General features: G+C 31.5%; 3 protein-coding genes across 3 annotated transcripts; all 3 read left to right on the forward strand.

Moving 5' to 3' along the window:
• Positions 2653 to 6734, forward strand: LOC109362461 (polyadenylate-binding protein 3-like). Its single transcript, XM_019608267.1, has 5 exons — positions 2653 to 2922; positions 3634 to 3701; positions 5778 to 5969; positions 6090 to 6217; positions 6318 to 6734. The coding sequence occupies exons 1-5, from the start codon at positions 2709 to 2711 to the stop codon at positions 6364 to 6366; spliced, it is 651 nt and encodes a 216-aa protein (XP_019463812.1). The 5' UTR covers positions 2653 to 2708; the 3' UTR covers positions 6367 to 6734.
• LOC109362943 lies at positions 8703 to 13046 on the forward strand. The gene is made up of 4 exons (XM_019609045.1): positions 8703 to 8728; positions 8778 to 9384; positions 11769 to 11879; positions 12500 to 13046. Exons 2-4 carry the CDS (start codon positions 8800 to 8802, stop codon positions 12653 to 12655), a joined length of 852 nt encoding a protein of 283 aa, XP_019464590.1. The 5' UTR covers positions 8703 to 8728; positions 8778 to 8799; the 3' UTR covers positions 12656 to 13046.
• Positions 17022 to 18181, forward strand: LOC109363005 (EPIDERMAL PATTERNING FACTOR-like protein 1). Its single transcript, XM_019609153.1, has 2 exons — positions 17022 to 17569; positions 17666 to 18181. The coding sequence occupies exons 1-2, from the start codon at positions 17441 to 17443 to the stop codon at positions 17927 to 17929; spliced, it is 393 nt and encodes a 130-aa protein (XP_019464698.1). The 5' UTR covers positions 17022 to 17440; the 3' UTR covers positions 17930 to 18181.

A 21891-nucleotide genomic window follows, 5' to 3' on the forward strand; every position in this document is an offset into this window, starting at 1 on the left:
TTATTTTTAATTTATTATTATTGATCTAGAAGATAATTTGAGATAAAATATCTTTATTCTTCACATAGACACCAACGATGTATGAGACAACATGTATATTTCCCTTGTGCTTTGGGTGACAAGTGGCGCTGCACTGTTTGGTGTTTTTACTCATAAAAAATTGTTGTTTTTTTTTTAAAATATGTTTTTTGCAGATTATGATTTTAATTTTAGTGATGAATGATAATCAATGATAATGAAAGGCAGAAAAAAAACATTAATTGGGTTGGGGACAGCTAGCATCCAGTGATGAGAGGGTCAAAAAGTAACGCGTATGTCTCAGGTGAGTTGTCTGTCCGCTGACACAAATCCATGATCTTTGAGGGCTTTTAGTTAAAGTCATTTTACCAATACGGTTTTGGCTTTGTGATTGCTTTTATCCTCATAATAAAAAAAAGCTGATGAGTTCACAAGTTTTTATCTAATGGGTTCGTATTTAGTAACAAGGATTGAGAGTGTAGACTGTAGAGCCTTTTTTGGAAGGTTATCCGCACATTATTTATCAATATTCATAATTATTATTAATTCTTAAATATAAATAATAAATAATTTAGTAATTAATAGTAAATGATATAACCAGCTAAAAACTTATTTTATCCTAACATGCATGAATACTAAAATTTTATATTGATATTATTTAATCTGTCCTCAGTATGACATTTTTCTCTTGAAAGCATGGTTACATGAGTTGTTAAAGTTATTTGGGTAGAACAAAAAATATTCCTCAACTTATTAATAAATACCTAATTTATTTTGAGTTAAGTGGTTGTCAATCTAATAAATATTGCTCCAAAATTCAAATATTTGACCTTTGATTTAATATTTAGGTATTCAATAAGTCTTCTCTTACTACTACATGAGAATTAATAGTTACATAAATTGTTAAAGTTTAATATCAAGTAATAAATATTGTGATGATATCTTATTTGTTTTTTTACTTTCTCTTCGTTTTCTCTCTCTTTAAATCCTTCACAAAGTCATGAGTAACTTCCTATTAGTATATGAAATCCAGTTTTCTTATAAGACTTTATTTTTTTAATGAAATGGAGTTTTCCTATAAGAGTCTATTTTTTAAATAAAAAATGTGGATGTAGTCCATCTCCACTAAGAGAAAATGGTTGAGTTGTAAGTCAAGTGTGCATCTTTCACGATAAGTGTCATACTATGTGTTATGATTTTATGATTGATCAGAAAAATACTTAAAAATTAAATTTTAATTTAAATATATTTTTTCGATTAATCACAATGTCATGATACATGAAATAACACTCATTATAAGATACCAAATGTGCTCCCATAAGTCACCCACCCCAAAGTTCACTCAGGAAAATATTGTTGATAATTCCTTACAGAATCTTGGATAACTAGCTTTGTAGATTTCTCTAGGTACTTGGATAATCTCTATATTGATCTTTTGTCAGTTTTTTCGGGTTGAAGCTTCATTCATTACACGATTAGTGCGTCACTATTATGTATATATTAAACTCATAAGTAATTGGGCAGATTTTTTCCACTAACCTTGGATAATGCAATGATGAGACTCTCCATAGGAGAAAAAATTATGCGTCTTATGTACCCAAGGTTTTGTTTTCCATCTCGGTATCTTGGTTGGAAAATAGCACTACAAACATATAGAATAGACATAAGTGGTACTATCTACAATTTTAGGTCATATTGTCCAAGTCCTTTAATGGCCATCAAATTAAGGTGGATGTGTGCATGCCATTTATAAAAAAGGACATGAAATTATGTTATGCGCGGTCTAAATATAGACATGACAGACTTCCAGACAAAAAAACTATAATAAAAAAATATAAAACTAAATGAAATTAAAAAAAAAAAATCTTATTTCAATATCACATTTTTTAAATTAAACTTATGACTTAACTATTTGCTAATTAAAACTATCTAACAATACATAATGAAGTTCAATAAAAAAAATCAAAATATAACTTAATAATTAAAATTAAAATACATGTAGATGACCCGTCCTGCTCATAATCCTTTTAGGATGACAGACAAACTTTTCATCCTTGCCTGTCCAATATCTGCATATGAGTTCCATTGGTATAGCCCAAATTGCTAATAATAGAAATATTGTTTCTTTTGCATTTTGTATATATATACATATAATTAAAATGGACAAATTCAATGTTGAAGTGCATGATAAGATTATTGGAGAAGTCATGATACTTTCTATCATTGTTATTTTTATGAATGAGAAACAACTACTTTATTAAAACTTAAATTGTTTTTGATGAATTTTTTTATTGACACGCCTATTCATCATTTATAATAAAATAGTTTGATTCATAGGAGCAACACTTGTTAGGTGAATAGTTATATATTTAAAAAAAGATTAATTTCTTATATAAGGTAAGGAAATATACTTAATAACATCAATAAAATTATGTAATGTAGTGAGTGTAATTTGTAAGACTACTATTTCATCATATGGTTAATGGAAAAAACAAAATTAGATTTGGGCCAAACCCAGACCTATCTCTGAAGAGCCATCAATACCATGCGTCTAATTTTGTGAGCCCAAACATGAGAAAAATTATTAATATAATAATTGATATAAATACCATACTAACCTTCAGGTCAATTCTATACGAAGCCCTATCTCCGCAGAGACAGAAGAAAGGTTGAGTTGAATAGAAGAAAAGATGGATGAGGAAGAGCACGAGGTTTACGGTGGAGAGATCCCTGACGTCGAAGGAGATCACGACAATCCTGACATCGACATGTCCGCCGCCGATGATGACGCCGCCGTGAAGGAGCTCGATGAGATGAAGCGCCGCTTGAAGGAGATGGAAGAGGAAGCCGCCGCTCTCCGCGAGATGCAAGCTAAGGTTGAGAAAGAGATTGGCTCTGTTCAAGGTTCCGTTTCTATTCATTCTCTTATTCATAATCCAAACCTAATTAGTCTCTAATTTTCTAACCATAGTTTAGGATTCTTATTACGTTATTGACCTAATTTTGTTGTTGTTTTGGATTGTGAAATTATTCTGTGATGATAAAGTGAATTAGAACTTTCAAGCTCCTATCATATAATTCTTGATTGTACCAATGTATTTAATCTGAATTAAATTCTTCGCTGGAGCTTTCCACATTATCTCTCTAGGTACCTTATCCTTGATTGCTTCTTCAAATGTTTTGGAAGGATAATATTCGAAGTTAGTTACCATTTATCCATATCTGGCATATCTTCGGGGCTAGTAGAAGACTAGAATAATATATTTTATTATTGTGCCATTTCACGAATTTGGACTCTCACCATCTAGCATCATCCATAATAATCAAAGCCCAGCCTAAAAAGCAGCCACATGTGATTTTTTTCTTCAAAATAAACTACTTTTTCTAAGGGGAAAAAACCAAACAAAGTGGCCCTTACTATGACTTATATCCTCTCTAGTAGTCGTTGGATGCTTTTGACAAAACAAGATATTGAATGTATCATGTTGAAATGTGTTATTATTTGTAGTGTACTTATTTACCAAATCACCTTACTACTATCTAAAAAGAAAACTGGTTTGACTTATATTACATTGTTATCGTTCACTTTTAAACTTGATTGAATCTCCTCTGTAGATCCTGCTGCTGCTGCTTCTCTGGCAAACAAGGAGGAGGCAGATACACGATCTGTTTTTGTTGGCAATGTATGAATCACCCTATCCTGTGTTCTTTTGTTGTATGACTCGTCTGATTTTTTATGTCCTTATCTTTTACTTTCATTTGAAGTGTTTGTATACTGTTGAGAGACCTCAGTACATATTTTCTTATCTCTGTTTTGCCTATGCTATGTTGGAAGGAAATATTTTAAAATTTGGGGGATGTCTTATAGAACTTTTGGCAAACCTCCCATTGTGTCCTTCACTGTCTGTCTCACTGCCTCTCTGCTTGGGCGGTTAAGGCCACATACATAAACCCTTCCTAGATCCCATCTGGTAGAAGCTATTGTGCATTGGCTTGGGGTACCCCTTTTTGTCACACTACTATTTATTTGACATTTGGTAATTGAGTAATTCTGAAATTTGAAACTTCTTGGACTTGTTTATCACCTAGAACGGGATTGTTGCTAATAAGGCTATTTATTCATTTTCTATCTCCATTGTCTATTGATTTGGCGTAGTTTTGAAGCATGCAATAATTTTATTCATTGGTATCAATAAACTTCATTTTTGTATTGCATCCTCTTATTATAAAATATTTGAAACTGTACATGTTCTGTTCTGGAGTGAATACTGCTAATGTTCCGGGACAGGGTTTGACTTTATGTCTCACTATGATCGCAGGGTTATTCTTATTACCCAGGTTGCATAATTAGCGCTGGGATGCTTTCATTGAATTTTGTGGGTGGGCCAATGTAATTGGTGTTTTTTAGCTTCTACTAGAGGGGGAGGAGAACATGTGTTGTTGTGCTTTTGAATTTTATTATGATATAAAAAATTAGAATGTCAAAAGATTGAGGAGAAAAAACATGAAAATCTCTGAATCGAAAAAAAGAAAAACAAATGAAAAAATATTTTACAAAAGGAAAAAAAAAATGAAGTTGAAAAAGAAAAGAAAAAGAAAAGAAAAAGAAAAGAAAAAAAGAGAGAAAGAAATGACAAAAGAAAAAGGAAAATATAGAATATGTTGAGGAAACTATGAAAGTCGTCTCTTGGGGATGGTTGAAACTGGTACAGCTGGTGGTAGAGTGTGTTAAAGATGCTTCAACTTCACTACTGCAAGAAACATCCTGTGGGTTCTTTTGGAAGAACATTCTGTAAGTGTTGGGGACACAATCTTAGTGAACCCTTTTGTTGATTGCAATGAGGTCTATGGTGCCTCCATTGTGTGTCATTTAGCTTTTCTAAGTCCTTTTTTATTAATTAAACATTGTTTTAATTAATGTCAGACAACTTAGGTACTACAGTCTTGCTCCTTGGGGAAATTTGTAGACTATAAACCAAATTAGAACGCATGAGAAAGTTTCTTTGGAGTCTGAGGAGCTGGTAAAATGACTAAATGTTAAGACTGTTAAATACAAACTTTTTTTGATGGGGTGGATTGATTGGTTTAGTTATGCATTTGGGATCTGTGATATCATATGTTTTCATCAGAGTTTGTGGTTTTTGTAGTAATAAAAATGTTGGGTTTCATATGATGTTCGAGGAGTTGGAAACTACAAATTTCTGTTGGTTATTAATAAATAATAATCATGCACTAGTTTTTGAGTTAAAAAGGTTTCACATGCATTCATATCTAAAAGAATAGAATACAAATTAGGTTCTGTTTGATTTATTGGCTGGAATGGTTATATTCAGAATTCTGAGGCCTGTCTAATTCCCTTTATGGGATGAGGTCCCTTTTAGAGATATAAGTATTAATTTAATATATAGTTGAAGGAGAAGAGAATTTGTGCCCTTGAATTTTGTAAAAATTGTCCCAAGTGATTTATGCAATTCTCCATTTAATTCATCATGAGTATGTGGTCAACTTTAAGTTAATAACCTTTTACATTTCATTTTTTTTGATTGGTTGTATCTGAAGATATTGGGTTAATATGATAAATGATATTTACCAGACCAAGAGTCTTGGATATGCATGATGTGATCTATACTGGTGTAGTTCTTGAGTCTAGTTTATCTACATAAATTAATAACCAAGTGATATCTGAGCACCTGCTGGATTAACATGATACATTGCTCATCATTGGCATCAAAATACCTTTAATTGGTTTTGTTGTACAGGTTGATTATGCATGCACACCAGAAGAAGTGCAGCAACACTTTCAATCTTGTGGTACAGTGAACAGAGTCACCATTCTGACCGATAAGTTTGGCCAGCCTAAAGGTTTTGCGTATGTGGAATTTGTTGAAGTTGAAGCTGTTCAAGAGGCTCTCCTCTTGAATGAAACTGAATTGCATGGCCGTCAATTGAAGGTATGTTGTCTTGATTGCTGTTTTTTGTGAAGTTCATGCAAACCTTGGGGTTCAAATCAGCCATAAGTTATTCTACTGTATTTTTAGTTTTTAATTATTGGGATATTTATGTTTTTGCAGGTTTTACCTAAGAGAACTAATGTGCCAGGAATGAAACAATATCGTCCTGGCCGCTACAATCCTTACATGGCTTATGGCTTCAGGAGGCCACATCCTCCCCCTTACTTTTACCCCTCTTATGGATATGGGTATGCTGTTTGCGTCATTTAAATTTTGTTATGCCAAAGCTGTTCTTAAGTTTGATTGTTGTTTTGCATTTTTTCTCATTTCCCACTTAACGTACTGCAGGAAGGCTCCTAGGTTTACTAGGGCAACTCGGTACATGCCCTATTACTAGAAGTTTGCATGGAACGGTGTTGAAGATATGATGGTCGACATCTGCATGCATACCTTTGATTATTGCCCATGTATCTTCAGCTATAATAGTTCTTGTATGTCTATTCCTTAGTTCTTGAAAGATGATTTACAATTGACATTGAATATTTTAGTGACTGTACTCTGTACTGCTGCTACTATGGTTTACACACTTTAAATTAGTCAATTAAGTGAGAGTTATAATACTGCAAGGCGAGTCTTTATAGTTTATACTTGACCAAAGATGTATGTTGCAGACTGCTGTAAACTCATCTGTCCTCTGTCAGTGACATGAAAACATTGTCAAATCTATGTTGTTTGGAATTAATATCCCTGAATCAGATTTGAGTATGAATTAAGTTTTGGTTTTATGGGCTTGGATGGATGACATGTTAGTCTTTTGATAGTTTCTGTCCTTATTCCTCGTCCTTAATCCTATTTTTGTTGATAAGTTTCTATCCATTTGATAGTTTCTATCTTCATCCCCATCTTTTTTAGCCCACTTGATTGGAGCAAGGAAGGAAGTATATGATTACTTGTTGGAGCTGGCCTTAGATTAGAAAAAGAGAGGTGTACAATGTCCGTGTTTGAAGAATCACTATATCATTACTATAGTGGCTTTGTTGGTCATTCCATTTCCTTTCTGGAATCTCTCTACCCCTTGTCTGTCTTTTGAATAATAGATGTCAGTTATTCTCCTATATTGTTTTGAACACAACGTGGCACTGGCACATGCGTCCTCTGGTTTCCCACTTCATTTATGATTAGATTAGATGGGGTCTCTGGGCTACCCACATGTGCATCGCTGGCAGTACCAAACTGGATGAAATTTTGATAACAATTTGAGATTGGGGGTTATGACCTGACATGTGACATTTGATCATGGTTTCATCAATCCTTAGGTGTGTATTATTTGTGGAACAAATCATACATTGGTGCCAAGATTGCATTAGTTTGTCTAATTGGCCATTAGTTGACTCCTGGTTTTCCTTTGACCAGTAGCTTTTGACAATATTGTGACACTTTTAAATGGGATGTAAAGTATAATACAAGTTACCATTAACCTAGTCTGGTTAGGCATGCGAAATTACATGTGGATTAGGAAACAACTTACATATAGGATTAGGCAACTTCATAAAATTTAGGCTTTGTTTTATGAGATATTGAATAATGTCTAATGTTCCCAATTATACCTGTCATTTTTGGACATTCTATCCTACAGGTAGAGCTATCAAAAATAAAAAAAATTCATTTATTAATTTCATCTTTTTCATATGTTGTTTGAAATGAGTACTATTTATGCACTATAGTGTGAAGATATATACACAATCAGTGTATCATATGCCCTTCATTTGAATTGTATGTTTGAAGAGTAAATGCTGATTGAAAATGAATGGTGATAATAAAGTGACATTATATAAAATTAATATACTGTTAAAATATACATCTTTTCTGGTTTGAAAGTTCATTGATCAGATCTAGTGCTGATGAAATAATTTGTATTAAATTTAAAGCTGAACTCTCGTTAATATTTAATGAGTTGAGTTGAAGTAAGCCAAACCCTTGTTTCTGCCCTACCTTTTCACTGTGGTGGAATTACCTCCGTTTTTTCATTATCATTTTTTACTTATCTCTTATAATTGAAGAAGGCTAAAAATGTTGTTTAATATAATTGTTTAACTACGCTATTTTTTATGTTGGTAATATTATTTCCTTATAAAATTATATAAATAATTAAAACTCGTAGAACAACGATCAGATCCATGAACCATTGCTTTGACGGATTCAATTTTCAAAACACTGCTTTCTAGTTTCTATTACTAGACTTGGAAGTCGGTAATCAAATAAATAATATTAAAAAAGAAATGAAAGTAAAACAAGTAAAGGAAAGCGTGAGAGTAATATATAGAACTTATCGTCTAACAAAGAAAGCTGATAAAATTGAAAGGAACAACGTCAAACAACATTGAATTGAAACAGACTTTGTTACATTCCTAATGAAATAATTCCAATATCTCTACGTCCTGCCTCATTACAAAATCAAGAAACAATGTCACATTAGTGTTTAACTTCTTTAATTTTTCACTGTTCAAAGAAGGCATGGCTAGTCCCAGTAAAGAAGATTGTGTTTGATTATGATTATTTGTTAAAATAAACATGTATTCTAAAAAAATAAAACTATCACAATCAGTTGAGCTCCTCCACTAGTCAATATTTGGTTCATTTACCAAGTTGGATGGGATAGATTTGTGTAAATATGTCCTCAAAAGAATGGTCACTACCAAAGCCAAAAATGTTGAATAAACTTTCATAGTGTATTCCGATGTTCCTTCTAACTCCACCCTCAATCTTCCCCATATCACAATCAACACCATAACACACTAACACTTTAAACAAAGAAACAAAACAAAAAACAATGTTACTCAATTGTCAACTCAATCTCTTTGCACATTCACTTTATTTCACTAGAAACTACAATCTCAACCCTCCTTCCATTCCTAACTTTCCAATCCTTAATCTCAAACCTTTCCGATCCCACAAATTCGCTTCTTTCCGGGCCCACGCTCACTCTATTGAACCCATTGTCCCTAATCATGACGTCAGCGCCGGCGACTTCAACTTTGATTCTCTTCTTTCTTTGCTTGAAGTTACTTCCCTCCTTTCTTCAACGATCTTAACCGTCGCTTTCGCGGTTAATACCGTTATTAAGAGGGAGATTCTGTTGGCGGCGATTGGGAATAAGAGTCTTCTCCCTTTGGGAGTTTTGTTGATGGTGTTTGGGGTTTTGATTGGGGTGTGGATTCGGAGACGGCAATGGAAGCGAGTTTGTAGGGAGACTGTGAAGGATGGGTTGGAAGTGAATTTGCTCGAGAGGATTGAGAAATTGGAAGAGGATTTGAGGAGTGCTGTGACGATTGTTAGGGTTTTGTCGAGGCAGCTGGAGAAATTGGGAATTAGGTTTCGGGTCACAAGGAAGAGTTTGAAGGAGCCTATAACTGAGGTAATTGATGTCCTTTTTTTTAGTGAAGCTTGTGATTTTAGTTTATGATAGTAATGTATGGTGTTCTTGTGTGAAATTCAGAATATTGGATTTCTGTAACTTGTATAAAGTTGAATTAGGAGGGAAGATAGTTTGCAGGAAAATGGAAAAAAGGTCAGGTAAATGTGTAAGATAGAATCTTATAGCTGAACAAAGTAGTTAGGCAAGAGAGGTAGAACGAAACCGAGTGATTCTTACATGTGCATATGCCCAATGGGCACAACTGCGTAGCTAATTAAAATCTTCAGATTACTTTAAATTTTGAAATATTTGTTTGAAGAATTTTGTTGTCTTTTTAATTGTTACCTTGATGACTAGTGAATAATTGATTGGCCTTAATAGGGATTGTCCCAATAGTCCAATACAATATTTACTCAAGGAAACATAACACCATTTGTGATTTCATTGACTTAGTAATGCAAGGAGCAAATATAATAGGCATGATTTACAACTTCAAATAATTAAAATGGTGACAATTGTGCTTTAAGAAAGTATAGAGTGATTTGGTGTTAAGTGTTGGGTTATACTAGTAATTAGGTCTAGCAAAGTAGCAATGTAGTTTTTTACTAGTACAAGCCCATGGCTAATGATACTGTCAGAATAAATAACATAATAACCTTCATTTTTTAACTACGACAGAATGTCAACAAGACCCAAAGATAAAAAGCTCACAACCAAATGTTGCAGCCCTACAAATTGAAATTCATAACAAAAACATAGAAGCATCCTGGATTGGCAACTCAAAGACGTGTTTAGTTCATTATAAAATTGGAAATGAATCCATGATGTATCTGTTGAATCATGAGCATGTTTAATTACATAGCTGTACTGTTGTAGTCACCAAAGACCACTCATCTTCGACATGTTTCAACACCCATCTTTGGTGGTCCTACACTATCTCATCTCTCAAATTTGGTTTATTTGCGAAACTCTAAAATTCCAAGTGCCAACCAAAGTGAATTATTTATTAGCATTTTGAATTGTGGCGTTAGCATAACAATTAACAAGTTAGATGAGTGGCTGGTTTTTTACCAGCTATCAACATCATAGTTGCTTAACTCTCTAACCCTTTGACTTATTTAGAGTTTAAAATCTTAGGTCAGAAATTGATTTAAGTCGTATGCAATCTCTCTTTTCTATGAACTGGATACTTAGCTTGAATTACCTATTTTCTGCAATATATTGAGTTTATAATGTTAACTTTGTATATTCAATCTTTTTTTGTTCTATATTCTATTAAGCTATAGTTGTTGAGGCAAATATGATGTTAAAGTTAGGCTTGTATCGAGTTGTGTTTAGAATATATTACTTTATTTGCGTTTTTTGTTGAGTTAGTATGCTGAATATTAATTAGGGATATACTATTTAACTATGTTTGGGGTACTAGAATATGTTTTCAAGTAGTATTTATAAAGATATGCAAACTCGTGATCACATGAAGTTTACTAGGACTCCACGAGTTTACATAAACTCATGAGTTTGATAACCTCAATCAATAGTCAAATCTTTAAACTAACTGCAGCTTAAATTTTGATAAGACCCTAAAGTTAAGTGCTTCAACCCGCAAGAGATGCTGGACCCTTCTGGTGCTTCACCTCAGTGTCTTAGGCGAGACTTTTGGTGCTTTTGACTACATTGATTCATATCCAGAAAGATTACAGACCACACTGCTGAGCATCAGTTCACTGCCACGTAGCTTGGTCATTGGTAGGAACATCAGAGAGCTGTTTCATAGTGAGGTTCTCAGAAGTATCTTAGAACTGAATGGCAGCCACCCAAGACATTAGAGGCGGGAAGATGCTCAGTATTGAGTCTTAGAGTCAATAACCATATACTGCTTCGAAACCCAAAAAAGTGCATCTAAATTTGTTCACAGCAAAGAGATAGCTCTTGAATATCATAAACTGTGCTACTTTTGGAATGAAAATATAGTATATTATATTATAATACAAGTTTTATTGGTAACTAAGTTATTTTTTGATATTTTATTTGGCTACCCTGCTGTACACTACAGTTTTTATCATTTTTTGTATAAAAAAAGATTTAAAAAAACTCATCCATGTTAAGTATCATCTTTGATACTATACTGTGCTACATAGTTATTGATCATACTCGAGCTTTGTACTGAAAATTGAAATGTAATAAAGATTTTGGACCATTTAATTCAATCACTAGTGAAAGTAAATTTGCAGATGCTCTGTTATTAGTAAGGATATATATACATCGATTGTTTCTAATAGCCCTTGTTACATTTTGAATGACTAGTTGAGGTTTAATGCATGGATCAATATAAAGAAAGAGTAAATTGCTTCTGACAAATAGATGTATTTGTTTATATCTTGAAGACTGCAGCTCTAGCGCAGAAGAATTCCGAGGCTGCAAGAGCATTAGCAGTGCAATCAGAAATTTTGGAGAAGGAGCTGGGTGAAATTCAACAGGTTCTACTAGCAATGCAGGTAACTGTCCCTCCTAGGTTATTTAAATACTATGGCAGCTGGCTGGGAAGCACTATTTAAGAATCTAATGATGCATTTTAAGAGTGGAGTTTGAATGTGCTATTATTTTCAGTTTTCATATAAAGGGACATTTAGAAGAAAGAGATTACAGAGAAGCTCTTTTTATCTTATTTCAATAAGCTTATTAGATAATCTTATGAAAATAAGGTTTTTAGCTTATTACAAAGAAGCATATTGAGTAAGTGCTTCATTATGTTTTTGATCCAAAAATGTCTTTATTTATTTAGGTCTGTAGTTTTTATGTGCTTGTGAGATTTCATTGATAGGTGTTTTACTTATATTAAACAAATAATACTGCTAATTCGCTGCATGTCTTAGCACTATGAAGTACATGTTTCTGTGGTTTTTAAGATGCAAAATTTTGCATTTACCAATAACGTAAAAAAATTGCACTTTACACTGACCAAGGTTCAAAATGAAACTCATACTTTAGACTTTCGAGTCATCTATTATTGTAAAGCTTACTTCTTTTTTATTTCTATTTTTGGAATTTAATTTACAGCTTAGTTTATTTACCATAAAATTTGACATGTCTTAACTGTGTGCGAGTGTTCATGTAGGAACAACAACAAAAACAACTTGATTTGATTCTTGCAATCGTGAAGAATGGTAAGCTAGGGGAAAACAAGCGGAAAACTAGTGAAAAATTAGAAACATCTAACTCAGCTGCGGATGAGGTAAATCAGGAGGTCCACCAAATACGCAGTTTGAGTTAAACTAATGGAGGTGGATCCTCAAATATGGGTGCAATATTCATTGGTTTTTGCTGTGTACTCTAAATCATGGATCACCATGAGTCAAATTACCAAGAACTTTTATTTGGGGTCAAGAAATTACCCATGATATTATCAGTACACATGAATCATGATTCCTCACTTGTTTAGAGTGCCTCAAGTTTGCCGTGGATACATGTGACAAGAAATTACTTAAGACAAATTATATGGGAGAATATGCTGACCTCTGTCTGGTTCAGGAACATACAGTTATTTCTTGTCCTTGTTCGATTTTGTAAGGCTAATTATCAATACTAATAATCATCAGCATTTTTCTTTCTGAATACTTATGTTGTTAGTTATAAAGGCTTGGCATACACTTTTTTCTTCCCTATCTATTTCTGTGTATTATATTAGTTAAATAACCTTGGACAACCAATATATTTTGGCAAGTATTGAATAATTTTATCGGTTCCAATTATGTATCTGATACGTCGAACGAATCCATCCATCGTAATAGTATGCCAAATTTGAGAAAGAACCAATACATTTCAGAATTTAGATTATTGTTAGCCTAAAAACCATAAAACCAACGTTTTTTTTGTTTAAGATTTATAGGCAAATAATCTATAATATGCATGCTAAAGAATAATTAAAACAATTAAAATGATTTTTGTGTAAAATGCTTTATTTTCCTTGCTATATTTGGATAATAGTTAAAAATACGGTTGCTAGAATGAATTAGGGGTGTGCAAGGTTCATGTTGTCTTAAACACGTTTCTAAAACGAATGATATTTGATTTGTATCATTCAGAGTATCATGTGTAGTTACCAAGTTCTTCCATTTTATTTTAATATTTATCTATCCATATCTAGAAAAGTAATCTAGATGCTGATGTATTGATTATTCAAAAGAGGGGTAAAAATTTTAAGTTTTACAAAACTATAGCTGCATTAATATGAAATATTAAGTATCCAACCAGATGTTAATTACTTTTTATAAGGATTAATCATTGCCTATTTGAGAAAATATATTGAAAATGTATGAGTTGTATATATTATTATTGCATTATCAACTGTTTATTTAAATTATTATTGACTTAAAAACTGAATGATAGATGTACTAATTATATATGAATATGTGCATTAACATGACAATGCATAGATGATACTCTTTTAGTGTTTTTATATATAAATCTTCTATAAATATCTATACTATATAAAAAGCCAAAACCACAAAAAAAATTGTCATGCTATAATTTTTTACATTCTAAAATTACTCTTTTATAACTCCTCCATTAATAAAATTTATAAATTTCCAAATATTACTTTTATTTTTTCACCGTACATCATTATTCTTTTACGCATTTTCTTATTTTTTATCTTTTCTTCTTCAACTCTATATTTGATTAATTTTCTTACATCTTTAGTTTCTATTGAATTTTTATATAACATTTTTTATATTAAATTATTTTTCTTATAAGAATGCAGGTTGATGAACACGAAGCATTGATTGACACGGTAGTTATAATAAAAGCGAAAAGAAAGAGGAAGTTAAAAATACTTATTAAGAATTGAGGATTTTTGTGTATAAATCCTTAACCTTATTCTTTATTATACTATAACTTAACCATATTTTTTGTTATACTATACTTTAACCTTATAAACTTGGATAACTTCTACCAAAAAATTGCTTGGGAGAAAGAAGAGAGTCGCCATAGAAGGGGTTAAAATACAGTAAAAAACAAACACGACTAGCCATAATGCAAATCACATTTATTAATTTTACTGTTTGCGGTCACAATCGTCAAAGTAATCAGCACCATTAAACCCGGGATTGCATGTGAATGTTATTTTCTTATTATAAAATATTTTTGTGCAAGCAAAGATTTGGAAGCTATAGAAAATATAGAATTATTGATGACTGTCCTTGTCATTTAAGTGACCTTTTTACTCCGATAATGGTGAATAATTGAATCTCACACTGCAAAACTCAGAAAAATTACTCTACTTGTATTTAAATCATGATCACCTTATTTTGAGGCAAAAGACAGAGCTGAACAAAATGGAAAAAAATTCATCTTTGCAGATTTGTTTTTCCACTTTATAAAAAGTTAGGTAAGTATGGTCACTTGCACTGTCACAATCCCCTCTCACTAACTCAATGCAATGTCAATAATCTAATGCCAGCTTTGACTAATTGCATGAAATTCAAACTGTGGAAGCAAGGAATCGTGAAATCTGAAAAAGGATACTGAAAGAAGAATAGTTAGACATGATCTTTAGGCTTTCTTGAATTGTACTATGTCAATTTTACAATTTCACTATGGACGAGGGTTGCGATATGTAGCAAAATTAATCTTTAATGAGTGTGATTTTAAGTGATTTTTTAATAAAAAAATTAAAATTAATAAATTTTCCTTTATCCTCATATTATAGAAGCTGAACTCCCTGTTCTTGCACAGTTGCTTATCATATTTTGAATAAAGGATACTAATTATATACATGATTTTTTTATGGCAACAGAAATTAAATAGTTATTAGCATTGTTATTAATATTTCGGTGGATCGTTATATTAATGATGATAAACCAAAAGATTTACATAATGATACTATATTGTGAATGATTCCACAAGGGACCACTTGTTGAAAATGTTATAATTATGAGAGGTAAGTAATAAATACTTGTCAGCTTGAACTAAGTCATTCAATTTTTTTTGTCTTCTCAACAAACTTTAATAGTATTATTTCTTACTTTGCAGATAAATCCAAAACGCATCTGATAAAAATAAACTGATTAATTTGCAATGCATAAAGATTATGCTTATAATCACCCTCCCTGTCATTGCAGTTAATTAAGCTGAGACATAAGCAGTAAATGGTCTAGTTTAAATCCTTATAATAATATTTATTTTCTTCCTTTCTCATCCCATTCTCCAACCCACCTTGTAAGATCCCATGTAAATCTCTTGTTGTAGAAATGAAGATTATGCTTATAATCAAGTTTTTTTATTATTAATAATATCTCTTCACCCTTATATGTAAATACTTGATCCATTTTAGATACGTAGTTATCCCTTCCAACAAATATCGTTTCCAAAAATTAAACTTTTGACTTTTTAATTATTTGAAAATTTAGCATAGTTTTATACAACTAAACCAATCGTCATGCATTAGAACTCCTTTCTAATAATGTCAAAATAATTAAGTCCATCACACAGTCAAATTGGTAAGTCTCCCATCCCACTATCTAAGAACCAAAGACAAAAAATTAGCTAACATAATAAATGTCAATGTTAACTACCCTACCTCTTGATCCATACACAAAGTTTTGATTTGTTTAATTTTATGAGGCAAGGACATAAATTGAAGCTATTTGTTTTGTACATACCAATGAGTTTTTATTTACATAGTGCATCTTAACCAAAAAATTACAGTCTTAATATACCTTTTAGAAATAGTATGAAAGTGGTGTAACTTTATAATAATCGGTATTACAGTTGCCGATTCCCCCTCTTTTTTTTGTTTTCTTCCCCCCAAAATCATCACCATGGGAAAGTTTCTATATTTTAATTTTTTCTCTCTCTCCCTAAATCGGCAATGGAGGAGTTTTGTATTATTATTTTTTCATTACCCCCTAAATCAGCAATGGAGGAGTTTTATATTATTTTTTTCTACATTCCTCCCCTAAATCGACAACATGGAGTGTTTTGCATAATTAAAATATTTCAAACTCTAACCCTAACACACAACACACTAATGAATATTTTCTTCCAACACTAGTTATTAAGAAAACAACATATTACACTATTAAAATTTGAAGTGGTTAAATCACGAAAAACTTTAATGACGTCTGTGTGTTGAAGTGCCACATAGAGGTGGTTTAAAGTTTTTTGAGATTTAACCACTTCAAATTTTAATAGTATAATATGTTGTTTTCTTAATAACTAGTGTTGGAAGAAAGTATTCATTAGTGTGTTGTGTATTATGTGTTGTTAGGGTTTGATATTTTAATAATACAAAACACTTCTCCATTGTCGATTTACGGGAGGAATGAAAAAAATAATAATACAAAACTCTTCCCCCATTGCCGATTTAGAGGGAGGAATGAAAAAATAATAATACAAAACTCCCCCTTTGCCGATTTGGGCAGAGAGAAAAAAAATTAAAATATAGAAACTCCCTAAGTTGACGATTTTGGGGAAAGAAAAAAAAAAGCAAAATCAACAATTGTGATACTGATTATTATAAAGTTACACCACTTTCATAATATTTCTAAAAGGTGGTGCACCAAAGACCTTAATTTTTCGGTCAAGGTGCACCAATCTCCTACGGAGCAACTATAATAACAAGGCACAAACTACTAATAGAATGCTGAATAAGGGATCCTTGATACTGATGTGAATTCTCCCAATTTGTTTAACTCTCTTGAATCGTTCCTTTCACTTTTCTGCTACACTCTGCACCATCCTCTCTCTTTCTCTCTCTGTGTCCACTAATCTCTCTTTCTTTTCAGGCCCCCAACAACACAACCTCCAATTTATGTACCTTCTCTTCTCTCTTCTCTTTCTTCAGGCTATACGCCATTACAAGAAAACAAAACCACTCTACACTACAACACAAATAAAACCCATCTTCTTTTCCCTCTCTTCACAATACACACCACAAGTTGAGAAAGTTTCAGACTCTGGCATATTCGGATCTCAGTTAACTAACATTCAATTTTACCACTTAAGGCTTTTTTGTTACATGGGGTATGAGTTATCACAGGTGAAATGATTTGCATTCATGGCTTCACTTAATTCTTATAAGTACTTCACAACAACAACAACTACCTTTCTCATCATAGTCCTACTTCATTATATGCTGTGTCTAGTTTCTTGCTATAATCAACCACAACCTGCAATTTCTTCAAGAGTATGGTTTCATTATAAACTCTTTGTTTCACAATTATTCATTATTACATTCAAGTTTCAAAATTGTTATGTTAATTATTATGTTATGTATGTGTAGGACTTGTTATTTGAAGAGAAAAACAGGTTAGGTTCGATCCCTCCAAGTTGTCACAACAAATGCAATGATTGTCATCCATGCATGGCAGTTCAAGTGCCATCTTTGCCTGGACATGAACCACTTAAGCCAGATCTTACAAAAAATGGTGCCATGGAACAAGCTTTGTTTGAGTCTTCTTCTCCACAAGTGAACAATAAAAGGTACTCAAATTACAAGCCTTTGGGTTGGAAATGCCATTGTGGTGACCACTTCTTCAACCCTTAGAGAAAGAAATCATTCATGTCCCTCATGAAGATTATCTATAAAATGGAAATTACCCTTTCTTAATTTATTTATTTTTGGAGTAGATTAATGTTAGTTGTTACTAATATTTTTGGTTTAGGGGTCTTTGGTATTGTTTAGGATCACATATATGCGTCATTAGCGTCAGCATTGATTGTATACATCATTGAAGTTTGATGTACAGAGTTTGTTACAGATCTGAATTCTGATAAAGTATATCCTTTGCTGCTTTTTTTGTGTTAATTATTTTTAAGGGATTTTCTCACACAATTTTTGGTCTATAAAGTATGAAGATTAATTGCTAATTTTGGTGTACCTAACAGAAGGCAAGAGAGGGTTATGTCTTGTCAATTGCACATGTCTCTTACCTGATTTCTTTTGATTTTTGTAATCTGTGGCACTGTCTCATTAGTCACTTCCTTTTGCTTATCTTCTTGGAATTTACACTGCTTACCAGTACGGACATCTTTGCAAAATGTGTGGCTATATCTTGCTTGGTACTTGCAATGTTATCTTTTTATTTTGTTTTTGTGGTTTAATGAACTAATTCGTTTTAGTATATATTATTATTCTCCTAATAATTATGGCTCCTAAGAATAGAATTGTTGACTTCTTAGTCTTTCTGCAAATTTAATAAAATTTTAAATTAGTATACCAACACATATGTAATATAACATGATCTGAAGGTTAAAAATTATGTAATCCAATTTTAAGCACGAAATCAATTTTCATGTCAAATCAGCCTGTTTCTTGTAGTATCTTCCGACTATCAGTAAAAGATAACTAATATTTATTGATATATGTGATTGCTAATCCTAACAAACGTAGCTCATAGTAATCAAATATTTGAATGATATTTGACGTAGCATGATAGTTGAAGATTGATCAATGTTGTTCTATATTTTGGTAAAAGTTTTAAGTAATAGCATTTTTTTATTTTTTTGCTTATAAAAAATAGGATGTGTTGAGTTCAGACTATTTTTGAGGAAGGAAACACCCTGATCTGACTAGGTGAACATAGGTTGATAGAAGTGTTAGGTGATACCTATTAAGAGCATTCACAATGTTTGCTTGTTCCTAAGGCTGTTTTAACAGAATAATTCTTACTTTATTTTTTACTATGATGTTGTTATTTCTTATGTTTTGTTTTTAAATAAGAACATTCATTGTTGAAGAAAGAAGAGTAATGAAAATACACAATTTAGAAATAAATATAAGCACAATCATATCTAGAAATATTAAAATATCTATAAATATAAAAAAAAGATAGAATCATTACAAAAAAATTAATTTTTACAAAAAGGAAAATTAACAAAAAAAAAAATCGAAGAACTCCAACTTGTATTCCTTAAAAGAAAATTCCACCAATTACATGTATTTTTAGAACAAAATTATATTTTTTATTTATAATTGGTTTCTAATAAATTATAACAATTTTTAATTTATTAATAAATAAATAAGTAGAAGTGTTGCAAAAATTGGTTTGTGCCGGCTGGTTCAACCAATAAATCAGTGAATCGGTCCCTATACAGTACGGTACAATAATTATGCTGACCATGTAATTATATCGGCCAAAATTGGTAATATTGGTCAGTTTTCAATTAAACCGTATCGGTTATATCGGCCAGTTTTTATTTAAAATTAATTTTTTAATGAAAATAAAAAATATTATTGGTTTTTTATTGATTTTTCAACATTAGTGTTAATATATAATATGTATGTTTAATTTCGCCGATATGCAATTTAATTAATAAACCACTGGTTGAACTGGTATACCGCTATATCAGTACTATAACTAGTTTGATGACTGATACAGTATTAATAACACTAAAGTAATTATTCTTTTTAATATTTTGTTATATTTATTGTAAAATATAAAAGTATGGAGTAGATTGTGAGACCCAAATAAAAAAAGAATGATATGTATCATTGTGAGGGAAAACAAATGTTATTCTTATTATATAGAAATTATAATAAATATAAAATAATATGTGATAATCGAACAATAATAAAAATATGAGTAAATTATATTGACACCCCCTGAGTTTTAGTGAAATTACACAAACCACCCCTCACTTTTCTAAACTTACACAAACCTCCCCTAGTTTTGTACTTTCATTACACTACTACCCCTGTATAATAAATAAGTGTAATTTTTTAAACAAAAAATGTGATAAATGCAATTAAGTTAATTAAAACATGATATATTGTGTAGACAAGTCTAAATAATATACAAATCAATGTATCTTTATTATTACTATATTATAAGAGTGATTTAAACAATATTTCTTTATAATTGTTGATACATTTTGTTAGAAAAAAATAATAAAGATACATTGATTTGTATATTATTTAGACTTGTCTACACAATATATCATGTTTTGTTTAACTTAATTGCATTTATTACATTTTTTGTCTAAAAAATTACACTTATTTCTTATACAAGGATGATCAGTGTAATGAAAATACAAAACTAGGGGAGGTTTGTGTAAGTTTAAAAAATTAAGGGGTGGTTTGTGTAATTTCATTAAAACTCAGGGGGTGTCGGTGTAATTTACTCTAAAAATATTCATGCTCTTAAAGGAATTATTATTATTTTAGCTTCTCAAAAAAAAAGTTAATAATAAGCTCCCAGCCAACTTCTGCATTTGGGGGCTTACAGAAGAAGTATAAGATTGATAGGTTTTCTGGTGGCCAAGTGCTGTACTCAGTTACCAAGTCCCACGTTGCAGAGAAAAAAAGAGCAAGCACCAGACCACACTATAAAAGCAGCTTTTTAATATGCTTAAACTCATACCTTTTCTAACTTCCAAGACCAAATGTAGTATATGTTCTTATCCATTTAATAGTTGTATATGCATGATAGATTTTCAAGCTCACCTTTTTAAGGAGAGACTATTAAAATAGGTTGCACTACACCATAGTTCGAATGAGGATCAATTGTCTCACTTTTTATGTTTTATATCTCAATCTAATAGAAATTTGTCACTTACTTAAAAAAAATAAAAAAAATATTTTTTATGTTATTTGGTAATATATTGGCTTAATATATGAGACATGAAATTTTGGGAATGGAGAATACCAATTCACCGTCCATAATAGCAACAAATTAGAGGAGGTGATGTTGTTCATATTATAACGGAATTCTCCTCTTTTGTTAAATTCGATTACACATTCTCTAGCTTTTTTTCCTTCTAACCAAATTCTCACTATTTTATAATAGAAAGTTAAACTAATTTGCATATTAGCATCTTATTTTTTAGTGCATGAGGCCTGCAAAGGCATTGCTTCCATGCTGGTTTATATGTTTATATGTACATAGCTTTCTCTATTTATCATATAACATTGAGAAACATGTTTCTTGGCCAAAGTGGCATCAAAACCTATTTAGCATATAAGTGTGTAATCATTATGGTGGACTAACACTTATCCCATACTGCTATTGCACATTGAGACCTCAAAATTCACTAAAAATGTAGTCCTCAATATAAGAGACGGGTTCTTTTTTTCCCAAGAAGAAGTATTTCTCCATCTTATGACAAAAAAGGATAAATTGGTTAGAAGTGTCAAGCGTTCCTTTGGGCAGTGTTGGGGATGATTCTTTAGTTTCATTTTTTCTTCTTCTATGATAATAATTTTGGTCACGCAAGTTCAGTTTTACCTGTGGATCTTATTTAGTTACCATTGAAGCTGATTGTAACACCGCGAATTTTACGATTTTGAATTATAAGATTTTATTAATATTTTTATTAATTATATATTCGAAAATGAATTTCTGGGAATTTTCGATAAAGAATTAGACGAAACTCTTGTTGAGTTTTAGTTTTGTAATTTTATTTTCTATTTTGTGGTAAATTTTGATAATTTTCGAAGACAGTCGGTTCTGGACCACTATCGGGGCCGAAATCCACCCGATACGGCTCAAAAAGTGGTTTTTGAGTTCC

Source organism: Lupinus angustifolius, chromosome LG12 (assembly GCF_001865875.1).
Source record: "Lupinus angustifolius cultivar Tanjil chromosome LG12, LupAngTanjil_v1.0, whole genome shotgun sequence".
NCBI lineage: Eukaryota > Viridiplantae > Streptophyta > Magnoliopsida > Fabales > Fabaceae > Lupinus > Lupinus angustifolius.

What these genes read in the sequence shown, in the direction of transcription:
- LOC109362461 (XM_019608267.1), top strand. Translation starts at nt 2,709, where the DNA reads ATGGATGAGGAAGAGCACGAGGTTTACGGTGGAGAGATCCCTGACGTC. An exon ending in TGCATGGCCGTCAATTGAAG is followed by an intron (nt 5,970 to 6,089) that starts GTATGTTGTCTT and finishes ATGTTTTTGCAG; the next exon opens with GTTTTACCTAAGAGAACTAA. An exon ending in TACCCCTCTTATGGATATGG is followed by an intron (nt 6,218 to 6,317) that starts GTATGCTGTTTG and finishes AACGTACTGCAG; the next exon opens with GAAGGCTCCTAGGTTTACTA.
- LOC109362943 (XM_019609045.1), top strand. Translation starts at nt 8,800, where the DNA reads ATGTTACTCAATTGTCAACTCAATCTCTTTGCACATTCACTTTATTTC. An exon ending in TGAAGGAGCCTATAACTGAG is followed by an intron (nt 9,385 to 11,768) that starts GTAATTGATGTC and finishes TATATCTTGAAG; the next exon opens with ACTGCAGCTCTAGCGCAGAA. An exon ending in AGGTTCTACTAGCAATGCAG is followed by an intron (nt 11,880 to 12,499) that starts GTAACTGTCCCT and finishes GTGTTCATGTAG; the next exon opens with GAACAACAACAAAAACAACT.
- LOC109363005 (XM_019609153.1), top strand. Translation starts at nt 17,441, where the DNA reads ATGGCTTCACTTAATTCTTATAAGTACTTCACAACAACAACAACTACC. An exon ending in AACCTGCAATTTCTTCAAGA is followed by an intron (nt 17,570 to 17,665) that starts GTATGGTTTCAT and finishes ATGTATGTGTAG; the next exon opens with GACTTGTTATTTGAAGAGAA.